The sequence below is a fragment of the Neolamprologus brichardi genome, chromosome 23 (genome assembly GCF_056152115.1).
Source record: "Neolamprologus brichardi isolate AB-2024 chromosome 23, ASM5615211v1, whole genome shotgun sequence".
NCBI classification, from domain to species: Eukaryota; Metazoa; Chordata; class Actinopteri; order Cichliformes; family Cichlidae; genus Neolamprologus; species Neolamprologus brichardi.
In genome coordinates, this window is record NC_142125.1 from 34,116,146 (window position 1) to 34,129,515 (window position 13,370).

Below are 13,370 nucleotides of genomic sequence, written 5' to 3' on the forward strand. Positions count from 1 at the left end.
TGATGATCTCTGAAGTCCATTATGGATTAGAAGTAAGGTATAAGCTGCAACTCTGAAGGTATGAGATTTCCTAGCAGTTTGTGTCAGGGAAACCCAATGCCACAACTTCAGAGGTGCAGCTTATACAGTGGGCACCTCCTCCAAGCTGCCACCTACCTGCTCTGATGTCTGGTCCTCCTCCACCTCATCTCTGAAAGCTGAAAGTCTGACTACCCTTCAACAATTCTGAATAAAGTCATTTCTGCCTCGTTCAACCCTTCCTTTCCTGAATCATGGGCACAGGTTGAGAATGAGAGGTAGTGAGTCCTGTTGTCCACTGCAAGGGACACTAAATAAAAGTCTCGCTTTGAGAGGGTTAAATTTGTTTTAGTAAGATTTTGGAAACTTGCAATTATTTTAAGACTGATGCGGAAGAAAGAATTTGGGTTTAGCATCAGAAACGTAGCATCTGTTAAAAAATGTGGAAACTGCAATGTCTGCCATTTTGAAAAGAAAGTTAATATGCTGTGTTAGCTACACCGCCACAAGTGTGGCATTACCAGAAAGCTCAGGCTGTCCTCTTGACAGGACAGAAGAAATCAACCAAACTGCATAAAAGGTGCTTGACCTACAAGTCTCAGCGTCACGTCCCCCACAGAGGACAAAAATGAACTTCTGGGTCAGCAGTTTGAATCACTTCAAATATCATGAGTCCAAATACTGAAGGAAGTCACATATTTGGCAGCACTTTGTAACAGTGGGCGTTGAGTAAAGCAAATTCTCTCCTCAAGCCACCGATAAAGAGATCTGAGAGAGACATATCAGCAAGTTCAGACAGACAGGAAGAAACAAAAAGACAGGAAATGAAGGAGACGGGCAAACCAACAGGTATGCAGACCAAGTAACGTCAGGAAAAACAAAAAAAAGAAACAAACACAGGCAGACGGGTGGGCAGGGAGGAATCATAAGCAGTCAACTGGCCATAATGGGAACGCTTTCCAGCCACATGTAGGTGGCCCTAATGATGTGCTGATTATTTGTGAGGCTTGCTGGAGTCTCCTGACTCCTGGGCTGGTGTCTCATTGCACGTGTGTGTGTGTCTGCATTGTTTCCTCTCTGCCCAAAAAAAAATGGTGTCAGAGAATGAGAGACACAGAGAGAAAGACACACACACACACACACACAGAGGAGGTGTAACTTAGCATGCCCATTTTCTGTCATGCTCTCAATTCCAACTGAGCACTGCAGATGGAGGAGGGGAGGGGGAGGGGGGTGGGGTGGAGGGTGTGTGTGGTGTGTGGTGGTGGAGTGGAGGGATGACTACCTCAACTGTCCTGTGCTCCCCACCCCCCTCCCCAACATCGCCCCCCTCCTCCCAAGCCCTCCTACAGCTGATGTAATAATCTCAAACAGTGGAGTGTAATATAACTCGATGGTAGATGAGAAAATGCTGAAAACACTCCCGGCTTTGTGTTTTTGTTGCTATTCCTTTCTACTTTTTTTGTAAAAGAATGTCTGTGTGTGTGTGTGGGGGGGGGGGGGGGGGGGGGGGGGGGGATACAGAACGTCACGCACACATGCGCATATAGGGTTCCACACTGACGCATCGTTTGTTGTATAGTCAACTGTTTCTCTGCTGATTTTTTTTTTTCCTTTCTTTTCCCTCCCTGCGCGGGCTGAGCCATGCCTGTACCGGATAATTGTTTTTACTGCATTCAACAGTGTTTCTCAGAAGCAACGGGTCGAAAGTCCGGACTGTGACAGTGGAGGCTCTGCAGGGACAAACTAATGCCTCCTTCTTCTTCTTTCTGAGAAAGAAGGCTGAGCTATCACGATCCTTACTGTGAAGATCTCACCCGTGTATTTTTTTTTTTTTTGACGATGCCGGGTTGGACACTTTCACCGTGGAGCTGCGAGCTGTGAGAATTCTCGTGGAAGAAGCATCTTATTGTGCGTGTTTGATTTTTGTGCCGCTGGATGGAAGATTCGAAAACACCGAAAGCCCTAAAAGCAAAAGAAAGAAACAAAAGTGAGTTTTCTTCTTCTTCCAGGGGGGTTCGAAAAGCGACCCCCCTCCTTTCTCTCTCTCCTCAGCATTCCCTCAGTCAGTCGACGGATTTTTTTTTTTCTTTTGCCATTACAGCTCAGTAGAGGGTGTCAGATCTTTCTTAGAGCACCGCGCTAGGATAAACGCAGTCTCCGCGTTCCTCTTTTTGTGATTCCTGAATTTGCCACAAAAAAGAAGAAGAAGAAGAGGGGGGAGAAAAGGAGAGGGAGTGAGAGAGAGAGAGGTTGTAGTTGGTGCTGGTGTTGAGGAGAAGAAGAAGAAGGAAAAAATCGGCGCAAACGAGCCAGGCGAGACGCCGAGGGATGTGAGGGGGGGATGCCGGTGTTTTGCAGTGGTGGGACCGCCTGTGAAGCCCCAGCGCTGGGAGTGAATTCAGCACCGGGGGGAGAGCGGACAGCTCCCGACGAAGCCGCCACCGCCGCCGCAGCGCTCAGTAACACAACCGGCGGGAGGAAAAAGCCACGGATTTGTTCGTTTTTACCCCCCCACCACCACCACCTTCCCCCCTCTCTCCATCACTGCCAAGGTCAGTGTTAAACGAACTGAAAAAGCAAAGAAAAAACGAAAAGATGAGCCGGACTCCGCTGACGCTCTTTTCTTTCCGCTTTTCTTCCGATTATATCCCCGAACCCTGCGAGGCTGTGAGGACTCGGTCGACTTGAAAGAGACGTTTATGTTTGTGTTTTTGGATTCGTGGGGGGAACAGAGAGGAAACAAAACTGGAAGAGTGGACACGAGAGCAGGTTAGACGCAGCGTGGATGTGTGATAAAAAAGACTGCCTTATCTCTCTCCCCCCCTTCCGTAAATATCTGTATTTCTCTCTCTCCCTCTTTTCTCCCCCCCCCCCCCCCTTTTTTTTTGCTTCCCTCCTTCCCGCTGATGCAGACCAGACCCCCAGCTCGCGCCGCGTCTTGAATCCGGGAATGAGTCGTCCACGTTGAAAAAATGCTGCTTTGGATCGTACTGCTGAAAGCCGCTCTTTGTCTCGCCAGTGGAAACGTTACAAGGGACGTTTGCAAGGAGCAGATATGCTCCTGCAACGAGGTGGAGGGAGACCTGCACATAGACTGCGAAAAGAGGAGCTTCACCACTCTGCAGCAGCTCACCGGCCCCAGCTCGCAGTTTTATCACTTGCTGCTGCACGGGAATTCTCTCTCTAGGCTCTTTCCCAACGAGTTCGCCAACTTTTACAACGCCGTGAGTCTGCATTTGGAAAACAACGGCTTGCACGACATCGTGCCCGGCGCCTTTCTGGGACTGCAGCTGGTCAAGCGGCTGCACATCAATAACAATAAGATCAGATCGTTCAGGAAGAGCACGTTTCTGGGCTTGGACGACTTGGAATATCTCCAAGCTGATTTTAATCTACTGAGGGATATTGACCCCGCCGTTTTCAGGGACCTAAATAAACTTGAAGTGTTGATACTTAACGACAACCTCATCAGCGCGTTGCCCGTGAACGTGTTTCAACATGTGCCCATTACGCATCTTGACCTCCGCGGAAACCGAATCAAAACGTTGCCTTATGAAGGGATCCTGGAGCAGATCCCGGGCATTGCGGAGGTTTTGTTGGAGGACAACCCGTGGGACTGTAACTGCGACCTGGTTTCGCTCAAGGAGTGGCTGGAGAACATACCGCGGAACGCGCTCATCGGGAGGGTGATATGCGAGGCTCCCACCAGGCTGCAGGGCAGCGACCTGAACGAGACGTCAGAGGCGGATCTGTGCCCCTCGCAGAGCGCCGGCGTGGACAGCAGCCTGGTGGCCCCTCCCACCCAAGAGGAGACCTCCATGGCCCGCGACACGCACCCGACGCCTTACAAGCCCAGCGGAAATGCCAGCAGGCCCCCGACGCCAGGAGGCCACGGGTCCAACAAGAACCACTCCAAATCTCGTGAGAACTGGCAGCTGAAAACGAAACCCACTCCAGTGGCGGCAGGTGTGGACAGGGAGCAGCAGCAGCTGCGCAACGTGACGTGCCCCGAGCCGTGCAAGTGCAAGCTGGTGGGCTCCAGGCAGGGGCTGGGGGTCAACTGCGAGGGCAAGAAGATCGAGAGCCTGTCCAACCTCAAACCCAAACCCCTGGCCGCTCATGAACTCAACATGAGAGAAAACAACATCCACGCGGTGAAGAAAAACCAGCTGCTCGGCTACGCGAGCCTCAACCTGCTCGACCTGGGCGCGAACAACATCAAGGTGATTGACAACGGCACGTTTCAAAACCAGAGCGAGCTCAGGTGGCTGTACTTGGATAAGAACTACCTGGACGCGCTGGTGACGGAGATGTTCGTGGGCCTCGTGAATTTGGAATATCTCAGTTTGGAATACAACGACATCCAGCTTGTAGTTGCGGGCGCGTTTAGCCCCATGCCGAACCTGAGGGTTCTCTTCCTCAACAACAACTTACTCAAATCGTTACCCGCGGATGCTTTCCTTGGGATTTCTTTATCTAAGATCAGCCTGCACAACAACTACTTCCCCTATCTCCCCGTGGCAGGCGTGCTGGACCAGCTCAACTCAATCATCCAGATCGATTTGCACGGGAACCCGTGGGATTGCTCGTGCAAAATCGTGCCCTTCAAGCAGTGGACGGAGAAGCTGGGGGCCGACGTGATCGTGAGCGACCTCAAGTGCGAGTCCCCGGAGGAGTTCTGGAAGCGAGACTTCCGCTACGTGCGGAACGACCTGCTGTGCCCCAAGCTCTACGTCTCCCCGACGTCGCTGTCCAAAAACAGCACTTTCGCGCAGGACTCGGGGACGCGCTCGAACTCCTACCTGGAGCCCAACAGGGTCTCCATCTCGGTGCTCGTGCCCGGTCTGCTGCTGGTGTTCGTCACGTCCGCGTTCACCGTGGTGGGGATGCTCGTGTTTATTTTGCGGAACCGAAAGAGGTCGAAGCGGAGGGACGGAAACTCCTCCGCGTCGGAGATCAATTCCCTGCAGACTGTGTGCGACTCGTCGTACTGGCACAGCGGGTCTTATCACGCGGACGGGGGCGCGCACCGGGGCTTCGACTGCAGCACGCATCTCTCCACGACAAACGATGCGTAAAAAGGAAAGATGCCCCCCTCCCTTCCCTGGATTACAAACACACACACACACAGACAGATACACATACGAACTTTATATTTTATCCATTTGAACCAAGTCTGCTGCTGCTGTTGCACAGCCCCCCTGGCCCTCCTCACCCCACTCTGTAATATATGTATATGCCAAGCCCCCCCCAAAGAAAAGGCTACAACCCATCCCTCCCTTTTTCTCTCTCCCTCCCAGTAGTCGGATTTTTTTTATTTTGTTTTTGCCGCAATCGGACCACAGATCTCTGCAAGACAGAAAAGAGGGGGGAGAGAGAGAATAACAACAGTAATATTATTAATAATAATAATAATAATAATAATTCAAAGAGCGAGCGCGTGTGTGTGGATTCAAGGACCGAGGACCCGTCCCCGAGGGAATGGTGCACGAGCGCATGAATGTAAATGTAAATACTCGGACCCGATGTATCATAATCTGCATGAAGATATTTCGCATGGTTTCAACACACACACACACCTACACACACACACACACACACAGACACACAGACACACCTACACACACACACACAGCCAGAGAGACGGGCGCGCGACGGAGAGGGGAAACCATAACCACCACAAACAAGCGTAAAAAGGAGCCAACTCGACCCCTTCTCATGTTATATCAATATGACGACTATATATAGATATTAAGAGTTATATATGACTATTACAAAGTGCCATTTCTCTATTTTTTTGTGAACCTGCAGTTAGGATTTGTATTTGTTGTTTTGAACTTGTTTGGAGAAACAAAAACATAAAAGGAGGGATGAAGAGGAAGAAGAGGAGTGTGATGGAAGTGAAGCTGTCAGTGCATGTTCTTTTTTTCTGTTTGTTATCTTTTTTTTTTTTGATTGTCGATGAATATTTGGGGTTATTTATACTTAAGTGGCGCAGATTTTGAACAAAAAGAGAGAAAAAAAGAAAAAGAAACCCACGTCTGCGCACTCATCATCTCCTTTATGAATGTAAAACTGTGTTATTTTATGGTGTGCCAATTGTTCAGATATTCCGACATGCAGATGAGCATGACCAATTAACGTCACTCAGATGCTTATGCTGCAAAGTTAATGTAGCTAAAAATAACAGTGTGTTTTTTTAACCTTATTTTTTTCTTCTTCTTCTTTTTATTTATGTGTCAATGAATATAGCCTGCTTTGGGTGAGAGGAAGAAAACATAACAAACAAACAAACAAACAAAAAAACATAGCAACAAGTTAAAAAGTTGGGGGTGTTGGGGTGGGGGGGTTTATACTGTCATATTTTTTCAAAAGCAAAGAAGTGTTTTCAATTGAGCTAACGCAATTCGATGTAAACAGCGAAGGTAGACTGACATAGATAGAACGCTGTTTTTTAATGTCAGGAAAAAAAATGTATTCCTCCACATAAAAGCTTATGGCTATGATTCACTTTCATTATATTGTGAGCTTTTGTAAAGCCATCTAATCTTGTCCAAATAGGAGAAGTCACTGTATTTAGGACAAAACGCGCTTGAAAGAGGAGGGTTTTTTGTTTTTGTTTTTTTGTGGCTGGGAGAGAAGTGAGGCAAGCTGGAGCATTTTACAGCAAGAAAGAAATCAAACAAAGGCACCTACATACAAACATAACGCAGAGGTAACTAGATAAAGCAAGATGTCTTTTTTTTGCTTTCAAATTATTCACTTTTGAACTTGAGCTACTCTTCTTGAAGGGGCCGCATGGTTTTTGTGAGCTCATGACAACAATGCCATGACTGAATACCTGTTTTATTGCTATTTTTTTCTTCCCAGAGCTCAGATACTGTCATGGGATATGCTGCTTATAGCCTATATTGCTTTACCTGAATTTAAAACAAAGAAGAAGGATGACCCCCCCCCCCCCCCCTAAAAAACAAACAAACAAACAAAAAAACAAAAACGAAACAAAAACGAAACAAAACCCAACGACAACAACAACACAAAAACAACAACAAACAAGCATTAAAATGGCTGGGGCTTGTTTGGAAAAAAGAAAGTCAATTCGTTAACTCTGCAGTAGCTCAAACAGAAGCGAGGAATGTGCAATTAGCATTTTTGTCTTTTGACTTAATGTTTGTTATGTAAAACCCTAGCACTGGTTTTCACTTTGCCAACTGATTTTCTTTTACAAAACCCACTCCAATATGCTTAATTTCGACACGAGTTCAGGCTAATTCGGTCAAAACTTACCATGGCCACGATGAGAGTGTACAGAGACTATGTTTAGACGGGCTTACATCCCCCATACTGCCCCTCACCTTGCCTCTTCTTCCCCCCACAAGTAGGCCTACAATTCAAGCTGGCGCTGTTCATGGTGCTGAATCATTTTTCCTGCTTTTTTTCTTTTGTCTGTCGGCCCCCTTTGTGCGTGCGTGCAGGACCGCGCGTGCACGGTCATGCAGCCCGCATGTGTGAAGACAAATCAGAGAGAGCGCGCGCGCGAGAGCAGCTGCGTGACCATTTGCATGTACGTGTAGCCGCCCTTACTTTCCCTCCCCTCTTTACCCCAAACCACATAATCATACGCAGCTTGACCTTGGGGACTAACATCTCAGCAGATCTGTGACAAAACAGTCACCACCCTCATCACCACCATCCGCCATTTTCGTCCTCCCCCCAAACACACCACCACCTCCACCAGCTTCCCTTTCCTCGGTTTTCCTGTCCAATCACAGGGAGGGAATATATTGGGGGTAACTATGTGTCTATTCTGTGGAGTATTTACTGTGCCACAGTCCACTGATGATTTGTCATAACTTTCAAACGCTGTGTTTCAAAGTTACATTTATATGCTTTGCGATATTTGACCTGCTTCTATTTTGTTAAATAAAGTGTGGTTGAGGTTGAGTAAAAAAAACAAAGTATTTGATTTTAGGTTTTTATTTATTGGAGCTGGTTTATTGACAAGGTTGATTTATCATCTGTTGTAGTTTTGCATAATTTACATGCTGCAGGATTTCCACATACTTAGCATGTTGAGGCGCACCAGCTTCTGGGTTTCTTCTTAATTACTGTAAAAATTGTTATAATAATCATTGTTCTTATCAGGGTGAGTTAAGGGTTCTTCCACTCATGAGTAAGAATGAAAGCTACTTTTTTTCTTTGCTAAGCTCTACCTTTCAACCCACATAATTAAAACAGTGTGTCTGTATCAGTGTCATGGTATAGGCCAGTTATGTAGTCAAGCACTGTACAGGAAGTTAACACTAAATGTCATACACCACATAAGTTTAAGTAACATACACCGTTGATGGGAACATCGATATGACGGGGAAAAAAAACACCACACACAAAAAACAAACAAAAAAAATCTATTTTATATTTTGTTTTTTGGAATTAGGCTTTTAATGTGCTAAACAGTGGGGCAGTGCTCAAATGTTTGATACAATATAATCACTTGAATGTTACAAAAATGGTTTGGGGATTATTTTAGATGAAACGGTGTACTTCTCCTTGAAAAACGACATAACATTCATTCCACCTCAGATTCATCATCAGTGTTATGTAAAAATTAATTATTTTAAAGCCATAAATTCAAATATTTTCCAAAACTGCCCTTAATTCATCCTATATTTTTTACATTTTAGAATCCCTAGAGAGACAATCACACATTTTCATGTGCTTTTGAACTTACAGCTCTAATATCACACAATATCAAACAAAGCAACAATTTAGGTTCATGATTTATTTGGGTAGTAAAAGGAAAATTTGAAGATGACTGATACCCGAATAAGGTAGACCAGAGCAGTTGTAGTTGCAAGGTTGAGATTTTGATCATATGTTTTTTTTCTTTTTCAAATGTTTTTTTTGTTTTGTTTTTGTGAGAAAACATGCTCTATGGGGAAGTTTATGATACTTCTATTTATAAGTAACACATTTCTTTCTAAACCTTATGATTTTGGAAGAGTAAATCTAATAGCAAGAAGTAGCTAAAGCTGACCTATAAAGAAATGACGTCACAGTTGCATGACTTTAACCACTATGCTCCTGTGTTTGGTGTGCTGACAATGAATGTCCTCAACAACTTCTGTAGTCCCATTTAACAACGTGTTAGCAAACACCTTCTCTGGAAAATGTACTAGCTTCAAAATCTATGAGTGGGGTATTATTTATGTGCTTTATGTTGTAGCAAAAGAAAAAAAAAACTCCATAAAGACACTTCAAGCTTGTGTTGACCTTATTTCAGGCTTTCAAAAACAAACAAACTTGGACTTCCAGAGAAGTGACCAGAAGTACAAAGGGTCAATTAATCTCCTGATTTTAGGACTCACTGCTAGTGTACAAACTACTACTATAAACATGGTATGCACATGCTCAGTATAGGCATCTCAGAGGAAAGCTTGGTAGAAGTACTGAACAAACCAACAAACAAAAAGGAAATTGTTTTGTGGAAGTTATTTTTGTGATGTATTATGTTTTGTCTTTTCTGCTGTGTACATGTTTTCACCTTTGGTAAAACACACACTGGTGATGGCAGCTACATTGTAGCCACAGCCACCCTGGGGCGCACTGACAGAGGCGAGGCTGCCGGACACTGGCGCTACCGGGCCCTCTGACCACCACCAGTAGGCAACATGTGAAGTGTCTTGCCCAAGGACACAACAACCGAGACTGTCCGAGCCGGGGCTCGAACCGGCAACCTTCCAATTACAAGGCGAACTCCCAACTCTTGAGCCACAATCACCCCTATCACCTTTAACCTTACATCAATTTTATCATTAGCATACTCGTTAATTTGGCAATTGCTGATATAAAAAAACACCATGGAATCTGCCATCTTGCACTAAATTGGAAATTTTGAAAATTTTAGTTTTTGTACTGAAAAATATAAAGTGGACATTTACAACAATTGTTTTAAATTGCATAATTATGATGCAATTTATATGAAAAAATGTATAATAACATATAGATAATGACACAGTTTATAAATATAAGTATTCTCAGTTACAATTGTCTTTTGACTCCCTTAAATTGATATCTCTAACCCACATGCTGTTGTTTAGCTTTTATGATTCAGAACACAAGGGGATTTGTTTCAGCTAATGTTATCTATGGTATAAATACAAATTTTACATTTAATGGATGGTGTGAATGCAGTACCTAATGCAGAGTGCTATACTGTGTGTAATCCTAGCTAACGTCTTCAAAACATTACACTCCATCTGTGTGAATACGTTAGAGACTGTTAGGTGATCCTGTGCCGCAGTCCCGTGTGACTCAGTGAACAACACTGGGACCCATTCATTAATGCAATGGATGATAGCTGTTGGAAACACAGCAGAGTGTTGTAGCCTCTTTTACACGCTGGGCACACAGCACTCCAACACTGTTGTGGCCCAGCAGGCCTGCCGTAGTTTGTGTGATATTCCCCCCGAGGAGCTGGCAGTTGATGCAACACTTTCAGCAGGGATAACATCATCTGTGCACCTCATAACACTCAGCCTTTGGTGGAAGTCTCAATGGTCTCGCTTTGGTTTAAGTTGGGGCTATTTAATCCTCTCGGTACTGAGAACATACAGCTTGTGGTTGGTATTTGGAAGATGTGCTGTTTTAAATTTACTGTTACATTTCCTAGGTAACTAAAATGTGGCTGGTTTGGCTGGTTACTCATCAGCTGAAAATCCCATTAAGGCTTCAACACCCACTTCTAACATTATCTGTTTTTGGTGCCAATTCAAGCACATCTGCTGGGTTTTTTTGTTCTTTTTTTGTATGGTGATTGTGTTACAAAATAAGTGATTACCTCATTGGTAGCAACTTTAATTTGTGACCACAAGATCCCAGCTGGAAACAAATCTGTCTGTCATTTGGCATATTTGTCATTTTGTTTGCCTCAGATTTAAGCAAAATCACAAATGACAGGTTGTGGATTTAAAAAAACAAAATTCCAATCAAAAAACTAAGTGCCAGTGTACCCTTTCAATTTGAGTTAAAGCATTTGTGCCTTAGTTTTTATGTGACTCCCAACGGTCAAATCCAATGTGTCGGCATTCGCTTAGGTTTTTAGCCCCCCCCCCAAATAAATAAATAAATAAATAAATAAAAGATTTTAAGCTCGGGTATTAGCTTTTGAAGCTGGCTTTGATGTAACTCCCATGTGTTGCTCTGACGAGGTGCCAGGAGCTTTGCACTTCCAAACTCTGCAGCCATTGCAACCCTTCCTGCTATCCCATAGGGGTGTATAGCAGTGATTATCTGGCATTATCCGCAGGGATTTCTTGGTGTTACTCCCAGATATTATTATTAGCCCATCCGCTGCAGAGCACTTAGCTTATAAGTCTCAGTGGCTGGTTTTTATTAGCCGTTCTTTGTGAGCCACAGTAGTTATAGAATAACGGCCATTCTTTAATGTTGTGCTTGCACCAGTGATTGAGTTTAGTATTAGCTTGAATACACTAGAGTGCAAGTGTTTTACATGAATGGAAACACAGCTGTGGGACATGCAGGAATTAGCCCCTGTAATCATTGAGCTTGTTAATATACTTTTCAGCATGCAAACACATCCTAAAAACACATCTCAAGTTTAATTACACTAACAAAGCAAAATCTTTAGAGGGAAAAATTTTGTTTTGCCTGCTGCCTTGGTCAATACTTATTTTCAAAATGGCTAATCAGTCTTTTACCATCGTATATTTGCTGTTGTGACACCTAAACTGGAGCCGAAGCAGTGTGGAGTGGTGCATCAAAGTTTGGCTATACCAAATAGCAGCAAAGCAAGTAATAACTCGGCATGCTTTTGAAGGAGCGATATGCGCTATAAGTTCAAATGTGGGCAGATAAATCAATCAAACCATAAGTGGTTCAAATATTTCAAGCCTTACTCACATTCCCACATCTGCCAGACAGATTATGGTGCAAACATCCTAAGTAATTAAAAGGATGTCTACTCATAATTGACCCAGATCTGGTGTCAACCCACCGCAAACTGGCCCGCGTCAAACCACCAAGCGGGACCTTTAATCAAGATGAGTGAATGGCCTACCAAGTGTTTCCTCCAGCTCTAAGTAATCCTCTATTTGCAGCCTCCACTTATCGATTATCTCATTGATTTGATTTAGGAGCCACACGCGCACCCATCCCTCACTGGCATTTCAAGCATTATGTGGCTGTACCTGATCTGATTACGCTGCTCATTTGGGAGCTACAAGCATAATATGGAATAAGGGTTTGTTTGCAATCATAAAGTTAGGATGTCCAGTCTCAAAGGAGGCCTTTAAGGATAGATTAGACCAGGGGTCTCCAACTCCAGGCCTCTAGGGCCGGTGTCCTGCATGTTTTAGATATAACCCTGGGTCAACACACCTGAATCAAATGATTAGTTCATTACCAACCTATGGAGAACTTCAACACAAGCTGAGGAGGTAATTTAGCCATTTGAATCAGCTGTGCTAGATCAAGGACACATCTAAAACCTGCAGGACACCAGCCCTCGAGGCCTGGAGTTGGAGACCCCTGGATTAGACTTTCTAACCTTATTGCATTCCAGTTAACTTTTGCTTTGCCACATCTTGGTCCTGACAATGTTGAGCCTGGTTGTTTCAAGTCAGATGCAGATCCAGATAATATGTGCAGAATGTGAAGTGCTTTTTTGTAAATTTTTGGGAGACAGCCAAATGTTACAGCCCTCACAATACATGCTGTAATACATGTAAAGTCTGGCTCATGAGTTTTGGGCCTTGTCTGTCCCACAGAACTCTTGCCAATGCCCTAAAGTGCAAAAAGTAGGACAGATTAGGCCAAAATGTCTCTGCTATCTCTGCATTATTTTAGCACACCTCGTGCTGCACATATAAGCAAAAGGATGTAGGTTCACACACACATGCACGCACTCCACCTCGAAGGCTCAAAGGAATTTTAATTTCCTGAAGCTATTTTGGTCTGAACTCAAGGAAATCTGCCCTCGTCATTTTTTAAAATCATCCAGCCGGTCAGAGAACAGCTTGTAGCTGGGCCAAAGGGAGTTTGGCCTATTGAGCACACTTTAAGTGCCTCTTGAAGTCCATACATGCAGCAAAGCAATTTGTTTATGTTGCAATTTCTGCATATCTGTCCGTTAAGGTGCTGTTGATGATATGCCATGCAATGCTCTATGCGCCTTCTTCCGGGGATTCTCTTTCTACAACCAGAAAATGCAACCTTTTAACGAAAAGACAAAAACCATGGACAAGGCTTTCCTTCCCACTTCTAAACATACTAACACCGAGTAAAAGAAAATCCAGCTCATTTTGAGAAAAACTCAGAGGCTGTTTCAA

General features: G+C 44.4%; 1 protein-coding gene across 1 annotated transcript; it reads left to right on the forward strand.

The window, feature by feature from the left end:
* The first annotated feature begins 1,581 nt into the window (after window positions 1–1,581).
* On the forward strand, window positions 1,582–7,979 carry slitrk1 (SLIT and NTRK like family member 1). Its single transcript, XM_006795689.3, has 2 exons — window positions 1,582–2,790; window positions 2,934–7,979. The coding sequence occupies exon 2, from the start codon at window positions 2,994–2,996 to the stop codon at window positions 5,097–5,099; it is 2,106 nt and encodes a 701-aa protein (XP_006795752.1). The 5' UTR covers window positions 1,582–2,790; window positions 2,934–2,993; the 3' UTR covers window positions 5,100–7,979.
* The last annotated feature ends 5,391 nt before the right edge of the window (window positions 7,980–13,370 follow it).

Bases quoted from the DNA above. Each gene is read 5' to 3' on its own strand.
- slitrk1 (XM_006795689.3), top strand. From the start codon at position 2,994: ATGCTGCTTTGGATCGTACTGCTGAAAGCCGCTCTTTGTCTCGCCAGT.